Source organism: Cyprinodon variegatus, unplaced genomic scaffold, assembly GCF_000732505.1.
Source record: "Cyprinodon variegatus isolate N-32 unplaced genomic scaffold, C_variegatus-1.0 Scaffold106, whole genome shotgun sequence".
NCBI classification, from domain to species: domain Eukaryota; kingdom Metazoa; phylum Chordata; class Actinopteri; order Cyprinodontiformes; family Cyprinodontidae; genus Cyprinodon; species Cyprinodon variegatus.
The window spans coordinates 850,327-868,543 of record NW_015150559.1 but is presented as its reverse complement, the minus strand read 5'-3'; the positions used below and the strand labels follow the sequence as shown (position 1 = coordinate 868,543).

Sequence of the window (18,217 nt, the reverse complement as noted above, 5' to 3'; positions counted from 1 at the left end):
CAGAAGACTCTTGTTATTTGCGCTTATCATCTCCCAGAGAGCAGAATGCTGGCCCTGTGCTTCCTTCAACCTATTAGAGCATCCTTTGGCACTGTGTTTCTTCTCTTTTTTTACATTCCAACTTTCCTTTTCAGATTTCTTCCCTCTGAAAACATTCCAAACATAAAAACAAGACATGTCCAAGATTTTTTTATGTACTTTATTTCCATAAAAGAAATTAAAAAATAAGAAGAAAACCTTTTTAATCTCATATTTTCTTTTTTTTTTCATAAGATAGAGTGTGTTCAGACAAATCAATGTTCTATGCATGATCTTATAATTTTTCAAGCTCATATAAAACTAATATTAACCTGTTTGAGCACTGAATACTTACAGCAGTTCACTTACAATCATTACACTGTTACAAAAATATGTCACATTACAACTGTAAATTTTACTGTGTGTTATTGTGAACTATACATTAATCAGTGTCAATGATCTTTAGGTAAATCTCTGCCAAATTCACATTTAGGGAAACACATTTCTCCCCATTTGTCTTAAACTTTTAGCTTTAGCTCAGAAAGACTGAATGGTGTAGACCTGTAAATAGCAATTGAAAGGTTCTGCCACTGATTCCTGATAGGGTTCCAGTCTAGAGTTTGATTGGGGTATGCTAGTACATAAACAGGTATGTAAGCAGGATTGTCAGATGTTTAGTCTCATCTAGCACCATTAACCTTGAAGAAGTTTTTTTCTCTGCTAAAGAAATGCATTCCTACAGCATAGTTTCACTGGTAGTGATCTTGTGCTTAGGATGATGCTCAGTGTTTGACTCCAGAAAGCGTTTTGCATATTATTGATTTAATCTTAGTTTATTTAACCACAACACTTTCCTCCATGTTTCCTTTATCATCTCTATGCATGTCCTTGCTCTTAGAGCACAGCATGCGTTGGTTGTGAATCAGTGCACTAAAAAGGTAAAAACATACAATGGAATAAACAGCAACTATGTACAGCCCTGATGTTTTTGCATGTTTATTAAAAATCCAGTTCTACTGTGCCAATTAAAACAGTTTACCTTTAAAATCTTTAAACCTCTATAGCGACAGAAAACAATGGGTATCTTTAAAACAGATTATAATTTTCAGAAAGTAAATATTAATACTTATTCAAGTTTTCAAATAATTTAATAGCATAATTAAACACTTAACATTAATAAATATTTTGGACAAATAGGAAGGGGGGGGGGGGTCCCATTCTCACATAAGACACCAAAATAGGAAATAAATTCCTGCATGGCTTAGAAAAGTCTAAATGTAACCTTTCATGACTCTCCTTTAACAGTGGTTTTCTCCCAGCCTCTTATCCATAAAGGTCTTTTTTCTTTTGTTTTTTTGTTGTGTTGCAAGAATAATACTTGTTGTGTCAACTCAACTGATTCTCCCAACTGAACTAAATGCTGGCCTTACCCAGTCTTTCAAACTGCGATTTCATTGAAGCCCTGCATTGTGCTGCACTCTTTTTAACAGTAAATAGACTGTTATATACTTTATGTATACTTAGTTTTTGCTCATATTGTTGGATAACAATGTGTATAACATACAAAAATCTAGCCATATTTTAAACCTCTGTACAATTTAATCTTGTGACTGCTGCCAGCTTAAGAGAGTCTATTAAATAATTCATAATATAATATTTTATGACATGATATTTGAAAAATACATAACATACAACTATTTTTGAAAAGGTACTGCATCCTTTAAGGCAAGAGAATTGATACTCACTCTTGATCGTGTAACTCCTCCATTTTCTCATCTTCTTTTTTTTCATTGCCCGAGTGGTCCATTAACTACAATAAAACCTTAATTTTCAAAATCTCAAAGCACCAGAATGATTAGGCTAAAAATACATAAAAAACACAAACAAACAAAAAAACCTGATATAACCTTTTAAACCAAAGACATAAATAGAAAAAAACACCTACCGAAGTCTGGGGCTGCTCAGAAATTTCTTTATCAACCATTGTTGCATTGAACAGATCAGCCAGACTATCAGAGAGATCTTGCGTTATAATTCTGTATTGACCTCCTTCTTTTTTCAGTTTGAGACCGAATATGTCTGAAAGTATGTCCACCTCTCTGGGAAAGGTCACTGAAGCCATCTGCCCAATCTCCCTTAATTCTTTCTGGGATGAGAAACTAGCAGAGTACTTTCTAATTGGATCCATACTCTTTGGCATCTCCATGACCTCGTCGAGAGTTGGTTCAAGGATACCACCAAATAAGTCCGACACCTTCATTCTTTTTGCTGCCTCTATAAGACCACTGTTGACAAATGTGATGTATAGCAAATACATGATGTGACAGATGACAACAGAAATGCAGCGGACATGAACCATACAAATGTATGAAAAGACTCGAAATGCTGCTATTAAGAAATCCCTCAGAGTCATCTTCATCAGTGTTCTCAGGTTTTTCCAAGACAGGACAAAGGTTAGCATCAGCCACAAATAGGAGATACAAGTCCGCCCCTTGTCATTTGGGCTTTCATCCTCATCGAGCTCACTTTTTTCATTCTCTTTTTTCACAGTAAACTTATCCCTTGTGTTTGATCCGGATATCTGGGCTGCAAGCTGCATCTCAAAAATGGTATCCTCACAGAAGTTTACAAACATCTCCATTTTCTCCTTCTCTCCTCCCTTATTGACCACATCAAAAATGAACTGCCTCTTGGACTCCTTAACCTGTGGCTTCTCCCACTGTGTGCGACTATATTCGCTGATCTCAAAGTAGACTCGTTCAAACCGCTTCCCGCTGCCAAGAATCTCAATGCGCCCAAGGCTGGGCTGAAAGTAAGCCAGCACACATTCAGCCAGTTCCATGAATGTCTTCAGCCTGGAATCCTTCGGCATGTGCTCCGACAAATTTGTAAGGAGAACAGTGATGCTGAAACCAATGTCTTTTGCTGGCTCATGAAATCGATCCACAAATGCTTCATATTCCAAGATCTCACTATCATTCATTTCAATGCACGAAAGCAGGAAGTGAATTTCAGCTTGGGAGAAGCGCTTGCAGTTTTCTATGGATTTCTGAAAGTCCTTTCTGGTTATGTTGCCCTTACAATCAGGGTCAAACTCTCTGAAGCCCTCTGAAGAGGTCAGGTCTTTTAGTTTGAGGAACATGTCAAAAAACTTGAGGATCATTTCCACATTGCATGACGACTCCACCAACATATCCACCATCTGCTTTCCAATTGTCCCATTGATAACATTGCCTGCAACAAAGAAAATGGTAATAAATGATCAGATTATAGTTTAAGTTTAATACATACAGCATAATATTCATTTGATTTCTTTTTTTATGGAAATAAGAAAAAATAAAGTAATTTGGATCTGAAACATGCATTAAATAATTATTAGTATACACAGAGGGTACACAAAAATGAAATTTGATAAAGAAAAGAATGCTAAAACCTCAAAATGTGCCAAGACATGACTGTCCATCTTAATGAACAGGTCAGCCAATGTCAGCTTTAATTAACGAACTAAGAAGACCCTGGTGACTTCAAAAGCAACTACAGAGGTCCATAAATCAAGTGGGAGAGTATGTCAATATGACAGCTATTAGTCATGCAGTCCACAAATCTGGCCTCTATAGAAGAGTGAACAGAAGAAAGCCATAAAGAATTATGCTTGCTGTTTGCCACAAGCCACATTGATGACACAGCAAGCATGTCCAAGATTGATGAGTCTGACCAGCACCATCACTCGGCGCTGAGTCCCACGTGTGGTTTTTGAACATACAGTGTGAAGAGTTAGATTGCATCGGAGCATTGGTCATAACATTGTGAGAACATACATTGCATTTGGTTTCATTGTAAAGTTGGAGCTGTAGCTGAGTGCAATGATTGAAAATAAAGTATACGTTTTATATCAGTTCTTTATAAATAACCCATTTGCCTTGCAAATAATTTACCTTCTAACATGGAAAGCAGAAACACAACCATGTCCTTCAATAAGTCCATGAGCTCTTTAAGAAGTTTTATTTGCCTTGAATCCTGAAAAAAGAAACAACAGTTATGACAAAACAAGAAAAAATAACAACACAAAGTTTACCTTGAGACAAAAAGAAGTTTAAACACTATTCGATAAAGGGTTTAGTTTAAAAATACTGTCAGCAAACAAGACTCTATTAAGCTAAAATAATGCAACAGCTTTGTAATCTTTTTAAAGACTGTAGAATGGTATCTAGTGTGTGTGCTATACCTGAGACAGCTTCATCTGCATGTGAGCAATAACATGGAGGAATCCAACGACAGCATCCCAAAGACGACTATGAGCAAGACTCTGCTGATTCCCACTACATGGACCCTAGATGAACAACAAATACATACAGTCAGTGCAAACATTGCAGAAAGTAGAAAGAACTTTAAATTACTAAAATCTGAAATACTAATGCTTAAATCTCGATTTCTCAAATATATTTGACTGTTTAAATGTATTTGCATTTACAACCTACATTTATCAAGCACTTCATATCAAAATTTGCTACAAAAATTATTTACAAATCTAAAAAATCAAGATCTATCCAAAGTAAAGAGACACTGCTAAAAACAAAATGATATAAACCTCTTGAAAGCTGCTCATGATATTGCAAAGTGATAGGATTCAATCTTTTAAAAGTGTTCTAATAACAACAGTATCTAGGTTTAGTATTTACGTAGACTTTATTAAAGGTAACTAAGAAATAACCTAAATTGTATTCTGGTAAAATAATTTATTACAAACACAAATGGACTGACCTGTATGTACTCGGTGAGTGTGTTGAAGACCTGTCTGGTGACTTCAATGGCCTTGGAGAAGTTGTGTTGACCCAGAGGATCAATAACGTCCTTCCCAGAGTAGTACCAGTAGAAATCACTAATCGATTCCTGTGGTGTAGCACACATCATTTTTAGTTTTATTTGTAGGAATGTTTAGATCAACATTTGCTCATATAGATCCACAACCGCATAAACCTTTAGCAACATTCTGTTCTAAAGTGATGAGGTTTAGTATGATGTAGGACCAACCTTTACAACTATAACTCTTGTCTGAAGTTTTTTATACCGTTTAGGAAAATGTTTATACAATTATTGACCATTCTTTCTGAGGCGTGGACGTCAGGTTAATGACCAATATGTGTGCTGACATTACCAAGTTCCCAGTCACTGCTCTGATTATATAAAAATAATGTTTTGGGTCAAGTTCTTTACCAATAAACTCTTAGGACCTTGCTTTGTACAGAGTTGCACTGTAAGGAAGGAACAGATAGAACAAAGAACCATCAAAACCAGTCCCCACAAAGATGGGACCATTGAATTGTCTAAGATATCTCGTAATGAGAAAGCTTTAATATCTGCTTTAACTGAAGACCAGACCTAACTCATGAAATAAGGCCAACATAATAACACCCTTTCACTAAGTCTTACGCTCAACACAACATAGTCAGGAAAGTAACCATCACACGCATCCATTGGGTTGTCAGAAAGAGAGGAAGGATTTGTCATTTTAGAGAACACATCCCCACTTTCATTCACTGTAAACTTGTATTGCACCTGATGAGTTAAAGCTCCTGTTTAGCAGCTCATGCATGTATATACATTTCATTAGGCTATTGATGTGCAAACTGATCTTTAGATAATCCAGAGGCTACATTATGTTTGGAGATCTATAGCTATTGACTTTGCAAAAGTTGTTGATGTGCACTATGCACCTTGTTATTAACTGACTCCGTTCGGTCATTAAACTGGGTCTACCACTTAATTGCTTGGCTGCTTTCATGAACAATTATTTTCAGTATGCTATAATATCGCTAACAGTGGGCTGTTGCCTTGCAGCAACAAGGTTCTGAGTATAATTCCCGGCTCTGCGTCTTTTTTTCATGGAGTTTGCATATTTTCCCCCTGCATGCATGGGTTCTCTCAGGGTACTCCGGCTTCTTCCCACAGTCCAAAAATATGACTGTTGGGTGTCTCTAAATTATCCTTGGGTGAGTTTTTTGTATGCATGGCTGTATGTCTCTGTTTGTCTCTTTGTTGCCATGCAACCTGCGACCTGTCCTGGGTGTACCCCACCTCTCACCCATAGACTGATAGAGATAGGCACAAGCCCCAATAAAATAAGCGGGAGAAGATGGATGGATCGATCACTAACAGATGAGAGTATAATATTTAACAACCGATAAATTTCATGACTGAACATACTGCACAGGTGGCAGCCTAATACGGTACCTTGATTAAGCTCACTGAGCTACAGAGAATTATTTACATGGTTTGAACATCTGCATTCAATGAGTCTGACTGCTAAAACTTTTAAGAAATTATCGTATTGTTTTCTAAATATTCCATTTAGTTTGACATTTTCCTAAGTAGTTACCGTAGTAAACCCACCTGTACCCGTAGTAAATAGTCAACAGTTGATATAACAATGTTGACAGTGGTGTTGTTCCCAGTTTGTGTTCTCAAATAGTTCTGGAAATCTAAAATGTGGACAAAAGAAAAAAAAAATGGTATCAAAATTTGAAGAATGATATCAGAAAAAATATTACTTTTGCCACCATTTATGTTTTTTTTAATGTGAATTACTGACAAACATATATGATATTTGATCATTTCTTAATGGACAAGAAGGAAGTTGTAATAACCTGAATTATGTCCTTCGCAGAGCAGCTGCAGAAAACGGAATAGGTCACAAGCCAGGTCTTTGTCAGGCATCACCTTTTCTCCTTAAACCAAAAAGATAACAGCTATTTAAAAAATCAATGAACAGTTTCAAGTAAAATTTATGAGTAAAATTGAAAAAAAAAAATTTAACCAAAGCCTTATAAAAAAAAAAAAAAAAGATGTTGATGAAACAGAAGATGAAGAAATACTTTAAAATTGTGCTCTGAAACAGCGATCGTGCAGCGAGTTCCTCTACCATAACATGGATTAACAGTAATGGATTTTTTTATTTCCATTTAACTACAGTACCTGAGCTCTCATCCGTAGCCATGCCTAATCCCTCTGCTTTGTTCTGCCTCTCAAATGCGTTCAGATCCAGGACACTGAGTAGCAGAAATTCACAGAAGAGGAGTTAGCAAAGCCTTTAAAAATGTACCTACTGTACTTTTCATCAAACTGTTAATCAGCCAGCCTGTTTTTCTGATTTTAGCACCTTTTCTTCAGTAACTTACCTACATGACTGCATGAGTCCAGCCATGCTCTGGAAAAAGCCAACATTGCGCTTCTCTCTTAGATAATCCAGCATTTTCTGTAAAGCACAATAAACATAGATAAGATCTAATAAAGCAGAAGTGATTAGTCTGATAATATGTTTCCATTAGGGGTAAGTTGGGGTTTAAAGATTTAAGTCTTGAAGAATACTTTATCAGATATATTAAAAGTAAGCTTTTATTTTAAATAAGCTACGAACGTAAAGTAAGACAGGAAATGGTTCCTTATTTGCTCTGTTGTTATTTTGTTTAACTGGAAAACAAAACTGTTAAATATGGATTAAAAGCAATACTTTGCGATTGGTTAAACTCTCTAAAAGATAACCCTGCAGAAAAAAGCTTTTTCATGCTTTGTCAAATGAATGCCTACAACTCTGTTCTGTCACTTTAGTTCTGATATGTAATTTTGAGCTTGTTTTTTAATTTTTGTAAATTTATATGTACCGTACTGTAATCTCCTGTTCAGTCATTGTTTAAGTCTAATTTTAGAGTTATGTGGATTTGGTACATGAAACAAGATGCAACACAACCCATGCTGTAAATGTATTTATAACATTTGAAGAGCAATAAAAATTTTCAATAAAAACAAAGGACAATTAGATAAAATATCTCTAAAAAACATCCCTAAGTTATACATAGACACCAGAATGTTTTTTCAGCTGCTTTACTGCCGGCCTAGATTGTGGTTGTTGCTGTGTGGAAAACTGACTCATCCATACTCAAATTCTATTAAATAGCTTTTAATTGCATTTCACCTCCCAAATTACCCAAATTCATCACATACACACTGATACACATACACACTGTTTTATATTTTAGCTTGACTGTTCATCACACTCCTCGCGGTCAGCATTGTAATGGTACCAATATTCTTTGTGGGACAATCAGACCAGTGAGAAGTCATAATGGGAAATTAACTTAACAAATTCCTATGAAACTCTCCAGCTGAGGTTGAGATGATTTTAGTATCTTATACTAACATGTTTAGCAACCCTAGCGTAATGTGATTTGGTATCCTAAATTTATGAATGTTTTTAGTTATCTAATTAACATATAAGTTATATAAAAGTGCCACTATTGTCTCTAAACCATTTTTAGTTGAAAAAATAAAAGCACCTGACACGATATAAGAATGAATAACAAAAAAAATAATTGTGTTTTTGTCTTTGTGTTTTATAGAAAAGGATTTCACTTACCTGCTGAACAGTTGCATTCCCCCCATTGAGAAGAGCAATACCTAGTTCAAGAGTAGGACCAATCATGTATCCCATAGTGCCTAAAGTGATACAAAATCAGAATATTTCTGTCAATTTTAAGTATTCTCATTTTTCACTTTGTCAAATCCAAAGCAGGAGTTTATCTAAAAATTATTTATAGGTGATATTTTCTATTTAATATTTCCTACCGCTGCTGGCACTAATAGTTTGCAGAACCATCTCTGAGGCTCCACGACAATGCAGCCTGGCCTGTTGGTACAACAGCTTCTGTTTCTCCATTTCCTTCTCCTTTAATTTTGAATACACAACTTCGGCTTAATTTTGAAATATAGAGATACTGCGATATTTTATAGTTTTTTAAAACAAGACAAAAAAGCTTAATAACTCAGGGAAAAGAGTTTAAAAATCTAAGGATTAATTTGCTCACTTCAAAGCTTTCTACTTCCTGCTCATCATCATCTTTGCTCTCTCTGCAACAGCTCTGGGAAAAAAAAAAACAAAAAAAAAAAAAAACAGAAGTGAACAGATGATGTAAAACCAGATCCAAAAAGTAATGCATCAACAATAAATGATTTACAAATGTGCTGAAGCTCTTTACTGACAGGTACTTTAGGTTCATACTTCATGGGTCATGCACACAGATTTTAAAGAATAACTTCAAGACATGATGCAAAAATTTAGTGTATCTGTGTATGTGCTTAGAGGCTCCTCAAGTCTAAATGCATTAAAAGAAACACTACAACATGATTTGTAATAGGCAATTTAGAGCACTAATTGCAGTAGTGAAACTACCCTTCAGCCAAATTCATGCATATCTGATTTATTTCTATTATGCTTCCTGTAACACCATTACAATTGTGTTTGAAATACCCTTCTATTAAAGACAGAAAAAAATCTGCTGCAAGTCAAATAAATGCAAATAAAAAACGAAGAAATAAAAAATCATGATATGTGGACATTGAAAAATAAAGGGTTAACAAACCAAGCCTAATAGAGCTTGAGAAAATGTTCAGTCAAACTTCTGCACCTGTTAACATGTATGTTGCTTCACTATTCATAAGGAAGGTTCTTTAATTTGTCTTGGATAGTTTTTATTTTTATATTTATTTTCTTTAATAATAAGTCAAAATCTATTTCATTTTAAGAAGTTAATATTAAGTAAATTAGTGTTTATCATTATTTTTCAGTTCCATGTTATTTGAATCACTAGTGTGAATTTATACTTTTTTTTAAATGGGATGTTACATAAACATTCCAGTACAACTGTATTTGCTAAGGATTTAAGGTCAAATTTTTTTCGCTAAAAGATTTTTTGCAGATTTTCAAAAATTAAGTGATTTCACTAGTTCAATTGCATTTACAACTTGTAAAAATCAAACGTTTGCTAATTGTGAAAACAACATTTTTGACTCTTACCTTTGCCATAATACCAGCATAACATTTGTAGAGGTTGTCATTATCAAGCTTACTGAAAACAGGGAAAACAAAAAGAAAAATATTACCAGAAATATATATCACTATATTATATTATCAGAAAGTGGAAAAATTTGTTTATTTTAAATTATACTTTTTTTTTCATTTTACATTTGCAGAGAAATGTCCCTGCTAAATCAGAAACATGTTAAAAGGTTAAGGGTTAAGAAAATATTATGTTTGAGGGAATTCAAAAAGCATGTGCAGAACTACAGGAGATTAAAACCATGAAGCACTAATTCCACTTCAGACCAGTGTAGTATTCACTAGTATTCAAGATGCATTTGAGCAGTAACAAAAGCAGCATGTGATCTTTTATAATCAACACACACCTGCTTTCTGTCAGTGCACTTCGACTGAAGAACATAATGAGTTGCAAGAGGGGATCGATCGCCTGGGCTCTTTCTACCACCTCCTTTACCTCCTCTTTGTCACCTTTCCAATGGTTTATCACTTGCCCCTTCTGCAATCCAAGGAGAGAGAGCGAGACAACTAGTATGTGTTCTTAAATTATACTACACAGCTTATTGCAGCTAACAACAAAGTAAACTCAGCAGGTCCCTTCCTTATGAACAGTAAAGGCAAATTAAAATTCTTGATGCAGACTTACCTTTATTGTTTGTCAATGTGAAGTGGCATGCTCTCTGCACTCTCTGCAGAGCATATGGCTTCAATATTCAAAGCAAAGTGCAATGTTAATCAACCTGAGAAATAGTCCTATGAAGGCTTGCTTGGCAGCAGTGAAAGATAGCTCGAGCTAAACTAACAGACGACACAAGGGGATAAAATAAAATAAAAGAGTAAAATTCCTAGAACAATAAATTATAAATTTTTAATTAAGAATAATTTAATTTGAATGTGCTCTAATGGAGACATCCATGTTCGTCAAAGAACATTGCTGCCATCTACTGGTTTGTGACGTCACGGTGCGGTATCGGCTGTTGAGCATGTCCCAGGGCTGTATCTGGTGTTTGTCACAATTCGCTATTATCCATGATTATGACGACCAGTGCACTATGCGAAGCAGAGAGTAACGGATTAATGCTCTGTTTTTTTTTTTCTGGCCAGAAGTTTGATGGCAAATCCTCCCTCTTCAAGTTGGCAATCCAACGACGATCCTGAGGTGGATCATAAACCTGAAAGCTGAAATAGCTACTTTTTTTTAAACTTTTACCCGATGTATTACAACATCCAACTGCCATGCACATGGGCAGTGTCAGTTTACCTATAGGTTTCACAAATTTCAATGGTGAAGTCCTCTCGAAATGTTAAATAATTGTTGTTGATTGTAGGGGTGTCTAGTAGTTCCCATTGATTTTGCTTGTAAAGTGGGGAGAATGGCGCTAGGCTTACCGCACCATGATGTCACTGACAGAAGATATCAAGAGTGAGGTGTTACTATATTTGGGCAAAATTGGCTGTTCCCGGACTCCGAGATCATTCATTAAATCTCTGTGAACGTATTAGTTTCAGGTATAAATAATGACCCATTGGTTATTCCTTAATGACCTGACTTTTCCTTTAAAACACTACATTTAAACACAACATTTAAGAAGTCAAAACATAATTTTTTTTCCCCAACGGTCTGAAATAAAACAAATAAAAATTAAATCTAAACTGCTCCTGGTTAAATTGAATACTGTAGAATACAAGAGAATAGAATAGCTGTAGCACAGTGGAGAAATGGGAAAGTTGCAATTATGAGAGAATTCTTAATAGTTAGCCATGCAGCAGATGTGACCAAATACTTTTTCTGAAAGGAAAGAAAAAGTCTCTTCACTTACAACATACAAAAAGCAGATTCAGGTAAATATTATATATATTCTGTCAGGAATCCAGTTTGTGTGGTCTGTTTTTGTGTTTCCTTTCCTCCTCCACCAGGTGGTGCCCCGTGCTCATTGGGTCTCCCTGCACACCTGCAGCTCATTGCCTCACAAGCCACCATGTTCTTTAGACTGAACTGCTTCTCGTTGTGTCACACCTCAACCCACCTCAAAGCCAACGCTGATTGGACGTTCGTTTGGTGAACGGCTTCAAATTTTCTTTAACGGAGAGTCTCAAGACTGATCTGCGAGTGAAACAATGAAAGCTCGCAAGATCAGGATGGTCTCACGAGGCTAGTTCAGAGCAGCACTGGACTCATCTCTATATTCTTAAACCTGTTAAACTTTTCCCTGGTCTCTCTGTTTGGTGTTCTGCATTTTGGGTCAGACCTTTAATTAAATCATGACATATTCATGTTAAAGATAACAACAAAAAAGCCGCTGGTTTTAAAGACAGATGTTAACACTGTGCAAATAAGATTTCAGAGCAGGGTTAGGCTTTTCTTGGACCTAGGAAGTAAGTTTTTGTCACTTAGTATGATTACAAACTTCTCTAGACTATTGAAAGGCACAATATTTCAGTGTTTTTTTTTTTTTTTTTCTCTTTTGAAGTTAGAAGTTTACATATATTATCATACCTGGATAAAATTGCCATTTTCATCTATTTAAACAGCTAGCATGTATAACCACCAAGAGAATGTTCAACCTTTATATTATTTTAAAAGGATGCATGTTGTGTTTTTTTTTCGAAGAATGTTTTTGGGTATGAAACAGGGGTACCAAGCAAAGAACAAAAGGAGAAGACCTTTTGACAATGCTGCCTTAAGCTGATGAGAATTAGTCTAGCTATCATCCAGATTGACTGGCAAGGGTTGAAAATTTATGTAGAAACAGAGAAACCATTATTCCATTATCATCAAAATAAAAAGTGAGATTATAGTTTGCAAATACACTGAAGCTCAATGATCCTAATTTTTGGAGTGTTTTCCACAATGTCGATCAGTACATTTGACAGAAAGAAGAAGCTTGTTAGAAACCTTTCCCATAATTAGCCAGGAAGTTAAAGCTTTGGTGTATATGATGTATCTATAGATATTTTAAAGTAACTTACCAATTATGTATTTATTATTTGAGCAACATTTGTGTTCTTTAAGCTCTGACTTCTGCAGCTAATCAGATAAGTCCAGAATGAGAAAAATTTAAACATGTTTTATCATAACAATTATATGCTGGTGAAGAATCTCATTCATCCAGGTCAATGTTTAAAATCTTTTTCGTTTTGAATCTTTTTCATTTTGAATTGAAAAAAGCTTCCTGGATGGTAAGTGAAACGTCTTCAAACTTGGAAACAAAGTCCATTGGATTTTTTTTATATTATCTTTTTTTGTTGGAATAACTTTTATAGTTATCAATAATGGCAAAAACAGAAAGTAGAAATACAATCTGAAGAGTAAAGGATGTTAGCTTCCCTTTAAAACTTACAGCTAAATCCTCCACAAGCATTTCCTCAAAGCCACGTCCCTCAGTTGATATCCAAGATTTATTGTAGCCTTGAAGGAAAAGGTTGGCAGCTCTGTGCCTGAAGGAAAGGAGGTGAAAAGTTGATAGATAGAAAAAAAAAAAAAACATTCTATAAGAAGTTGTTTTTTCTATGTACTTTTATAGGTAAAACCTGAAGGACCAATATCTTTATTTTGACTTACAGTGGTAGGTTGTAGAGTGGAGTCATTCTTAGGCAAGCAACAACTGCACGTTTTCTTTGTTTGGATAAAACTTTATGCCAAGAAGGCTTCTTGCTTCTCTGCGGATGCTCTACCTAGAAGATGTAGGGAGAGGCATCTAAATTTCTAAATCGCACTTCTGAGTTATTATAAGATGACAAAATGTATTAATTCTTATAAAGACAACTACAAAGACTGTTAATAAGCCAAGTGTTTTTTCAAGAAAAGATTAGGTTTTGCTGGAACTTGGAAAACCTTTTTTTGAACAGATAAGAAATGTTCAGCCTGAAGTTAGAATATTTATTGGCTTAACATCAGTAAAACTAAATAAAACCCCAATCAAAATGAAATTTTATGGATGGAGTGTTGTCAAAAATTAGAAAACATTGCTACAAATGCCTGCAAAAGATAATCATCTTATTGGAGTGATAGATGAAGTAGACAGCCACAACAGCATGCCACAACATTTTTTGCTACCTTCATCTCACCTCACTCCACTTCACTGAACAAATACAATTGTCTGTGTGCAGTTAAATGGTTGAGAAGAGTGGATGCACTAATGTTAACGTGTTTACAGAGGCCAGGGAGGCAAAGGAAGACGCTCTACTCTGAGTTCTAATAATTTTCTTTAATAGAATTGTAAAGCTCACCTGATCCAGATAATAAAGCACTCGAGCTATTTCTAGAACCCTGTCCACAGCCCTTTGTGTGTCGGCTTGGGACCCAAGCTGTGCAGGGAGATCTGCAGACAGAATCCCACTGCTGACTTTGTTCGATGCCTGTGAAGCGAAACAGGATTGAGTCATTCATTTCTATTGTTCCAAATGAAAAACTTTGTTTATGGATTTATTCAAATGTTCAAAAACGAGTTACTGTGCACTTTTACTATGGAAAAATAAAAGAAATGAAATCTAAACAAAAACAAAAGACAAAACGAGATTCAGAACAACAGCTTGACTTCTTGAGTAAACAGGTGCAGTTATCAATAGTCACAAAAGCATCTGCACTGACAACCAACAACCTATGACCTAAGAAAAATCAAAAATATGAAGCCCAGTTTTACCTAGAAGAGTTTGGCGCTACTAATCAAAATGCATATTTTCATCATTGGCTTATGAATAAACATTTTGATAACCAACTCATGGATGCAGAAATAATCTCTGCAAATATTGTACAGAGTGGTTGGCTCATAATATTCATGTCTCCGGTGCACAATCAGTCACTGACAGCGATTATTAAAACAGTGACTTTGGACATAATTTCCTAATAACCTAAATTATAAGAGAAGTTTTAATTTTCATATAAACAAACTTGTTTCACAAACTAAATACTGAAAGATAATCTGCTATACTTTTTCCGTAAAAGTTTAAAAAAACAATCCACTAGACTTGGTTTCCGAGGTTTGAAGACGTTTCGCTTCCCCTCCAGGAAACTTTCTCAATTCAAATGTCTTTGGAATTACTTTGACCTGGAAGACTGAGTATCTTCATCAGCAAAATCTGCTATAATCCTAAATATGAAGAGCAAGATTTGAAGCATAATGCTTTGCTAACAGGCCCAAAATCTAGGTGTAGTGCTGGATTCAGACTTGAACCTCCAAAAGCATTTAAAGGCAATTACAAGATCAGCTTTGTATCACCTGAAGAACATTTCCAGGATTAAAGGACTAATGTCTCAGCATGATCTGGAAAAACTAATCCATGGGTTTATTTTTAGTCAAATTGATTACTGAAACAGTGTTTTCACAGGTCTGCCAAAAAGTGGATCAGGCAGCTGCAGCTGATCCAGAACGCTGCTGCCCGTGTCCTCACTAAGACTAAGAAAGTAGAGCACATCAGCCCAGTTCTAAAGTCCGTACACTGGCTCCCTGTATCTCAGAGAATAGACTTTAAAATATTTCTGTGAGTCTATAAATCCCTGAATGGCTTGGCACCTAAATACATCACAGACTTGCTATCAGTGTATCAACCCTCCAGACCACTCAGGTCTTCTGGCTCCAGCCTGCTCTGCATACCTAGAACCAGAACTAAACATGGAGAAGCAGCATTTAGTTCCTATGCTCCACTTATCTGGAATAAACTTCCAGAAAACTGTAAAAGTGCGGAAAGCCTGGGTTACTTTAAATCAAGACTAAAAACACATTTGTTTAGGATTGCCTTCGACTGTTCTAGTCAAACAGTTCATCTAAAACATCATTAGGTCAACTTTTTTATTTTCTTTAGTCCAACTGTTTTTAATGTTTTTTTCTGCATTTTTATTTTATTTTTTCCTTCTTGCTTTGATTGTTTTACTTTCCTATATTTTAATAATGTAAAGGACTTTGCATTGTCTTTCTACTGAATTGTGCTATAAAAATTCGCCTTTCCTTAACACAACTGGATTATTAGATGGTTTGTTAAAGATTATGGTATAGTTAAAGGTATAGTGGAGGATATTATTTTTCCTGGTGGATCATCAAAATAAGTGGTCCTCCTAATTGTCAATCATTTTGGTGAGGCTGTAAGTCATAAGGCTGTCCTATGTGTTCGTCCCCATTTAACCTAACCCTATGCCAAGAAATACGTGGCTGCAGAGAATTACCTCCCCTCTCACACACTGATGAGAAAAGGGATTGCAATATACACAAAAACAGAACTTTTAAACATATTCTTAATGTTTTCATATTTCTTATGCAGGAATGCCCTAAAATTTAGAGTTTTGGTGGACAGATAAATTCCAATGAACAGAATTTTTACACAATTTTGTATGGAGACTAGTTTCACTCAATGTGCTACAGTCAGTGTCCGATGAAAATTTTCTTCTGCTCAGTGAAGGTAATTCTCGGCAGGCAGGAATTTCTCAACATTTATCTGTCCACAAGACTCTAAATTTTAGGGCATCCATGCATTAGAGATATGAAAATATTAAGAATATGTTTTAAATAATAATAAATAATTGAACTTTATTGATCTCACATTGAAAAAATGTACCTCCTCATTTAACTCATCCCCTTGGGAGCAGTAAAGTAAAGTTCCCTTTCCCTTCATATTTCAATCCCTTTTTTTTCATCAGTGAGTGAGAGGGGAGGTAATTCTCGACAGGCAGGTAGTTCTCTGCATAACACCAGTGGTAAATTGACATAGTGGAAAAATTGCAAAACTTCTTTTAGAATGTATGCATGCTCTCGCAGGCATTTAATAGGCATTCCCTCTCAGGAGCGGGTATAAGGTTGTGCCATAATCATTTTTAACAGTTTATTTTTAGTTTTAAATGCATTTAGAGTCTAATCCTTCTCTTCTAGAGGATGGGTCAAAGAATGATTGAAAATGTAAATTTTGTCATCTCATCTGCCGTCCTCTAGTCAGTTTTTCGGCAGCCTATTGAGGCTTTACTTGCAAAGGAGTTTGCAACAGTGCAATTGTCAACAATCTGTGTGCTCTTTCTGTGCATTCATACTTATAGTGTTTATGTGTCCAGTTAGCATAGATGTATCTTCACTGCACTCAACGTAGACATTGGCTGAAAGTTGCAATAAGTGACTGGTCTAAAAACTTTATGAAAAGAACAGGGAGGCCTCCTAAGAAAAAAATGCAACCAACTATTTGGTGCATTATTTTTACACGATGGTGGCTGAACAGTTAAATTGATCACGCACAGTTAATAAAAAAGTGACTTGGGCATTTCCTACCTACACTTTGAAAAAGAAATTCCATAATTGTTCCAATAATTAGGATAATTTAAATAACTTAAATGAGTTACATCTATATGGGGAAATAAAAAAGTTAGTGTTACACTGGCAATTTAACAAACTGATTTACACTGATTTTCATTAGGTTAATGGCAATTTCTTGTTTTAAATAATTTACACTAGTTTCTGGAATATCAACAGGGTGCAAATGTACTCAAAAACACAATTTCACACCAAATACTAAAGCTACTGCAAACTCCTAAATGAGAACAGAAAAATAAAGGAAAACTAGTTAAGGTATAAAGACATAGAAAGGTAAAAGGCTGCAAAGGAGAAATGCTGTAATCACAGAAAATAGACACACCAACTGCAGATACAAAACCTGCTGCAAACACATACATGATATCGCACAAAACCCATGCAAATGGAAAATGTTGCTCGTGGCGAGAAGATTTAAAAAACATTTTAACAAAATCTTTTAACCAAAGCATTTTAAAATGAAAAATTATAAAAAAAAAAACATTTTAAACTAAAATATAACGCTAAAATAAACAAACAAAATATCAATATTTTTTTTCAATATCAATATTTCAATCAGAGAAAGTAAGGGTGCAAAGTGCAAACAAAATACAAAATCACAACTTGTTGTGTAGACATACATGATGACAAGAACCGACAAGAAAAGAGCAAAGAGCAGCAAATAGCAAAACAACCTCATGTCAACAAAAGCTGCAAACTGACACAACATAATGGAGGAGCTCTGTACCACATGGTGGAAAAGATCAACTCATATAGTTCATGATCCTGAGAAGGAAAATTAATGTGACACTCAAAGCGACCAAGGGCTTGATCTTCAGTGGGTCTACACATCTTAAAACAAATGCAAACATGTTTGAACGGGCAGAGCAGATCTTAAAGAAAGGTGCAAAGTGATTTGCATTTGTAATACAGCGTGTGAAAACCTTTATTTGTGTGTGTTCCTTCATCAATATGTAGATCATATTGTAATGACCAAACAACACAAATTTGGGGGTGAAGAATATGCAAATGTATTCATTTACAACTTGCATAGCAATTTTGTAAT

The 18,217-nt window shown here is 35.2% G+C and overlaps 1 protein-coding gene across 1 annotated transcript in view; it reads right to left on the bottom strand.

Moving 5' to 3' along the window:
- The window catches only part of LOC107084672 (ryanodine receptor 2-like), a 99,917-nt gene that overhangs the window by 21,000 nt on the left and 60,700 nt on the right, over positions 1-18,217 (bottom strand). Inside the window, exons 67-85 of the mRNA XM_015374604.1 lie at positions 14,117-14,245; positions 13,449-13,561; positions 13,228-13,324; positions 10,255-10,385; positions 9,866-9,917; positions 8,877-8,930; positions 8,638-8,737; positions 8,429-8,508; positions 7,194-7,270; positions 6,991-7,064; positions 6,663-6,743; positions 6,409-6,497; positions 4,780-4,908; positions 4,244-4,348; positions 3,954-4,035; positions 1,964-3,252; positions 1,764-1,828; positions 869-948; positions 1-104 (exon numbers count right to left, since the gene is read on the bottom strand). Of these exons, the coding sequence (XP_015230090.1) occupies positions 1-104; positions 869-948; positions 1,764-1,828; positions 1,964-3,252; positions 3,954-4,035; positions 4,244-4,348; positions 4,780-4,908; positions 6,409-6,497; positions 6,663-6,743; positions 6,991-7,064; positions 7,194-7,270; positions 8,429-8,508; positions 8,638-8,737; positions 8,877-8,930; positions 9,866-9,917; positions 10,255-10,385; positions 13,228-13,324; positions 13,449-13,561; positions 14,117-14,245 (2,931 nt within the window). The remainder of the gene's footprint in view (positions 105-868; positions 949-1,763; positions 1,829-1,963; positions 3,253-3,953; positions 4,036-4,243; positions 4,349-4,779; positions 4,909-6,408; positions 6,498-6,662; positions 6,744-6,990; positions 7,065-7,193; positions 7,271-8,428; positions 8,509-8,637; positions 8,738-8,876; positions 8,931-9,865; positions 9,918-10,254; positions 10,386-13,227; positions 13,325-13,448; positions 13,562-14,116; positions 14,246-18,217) is intronic.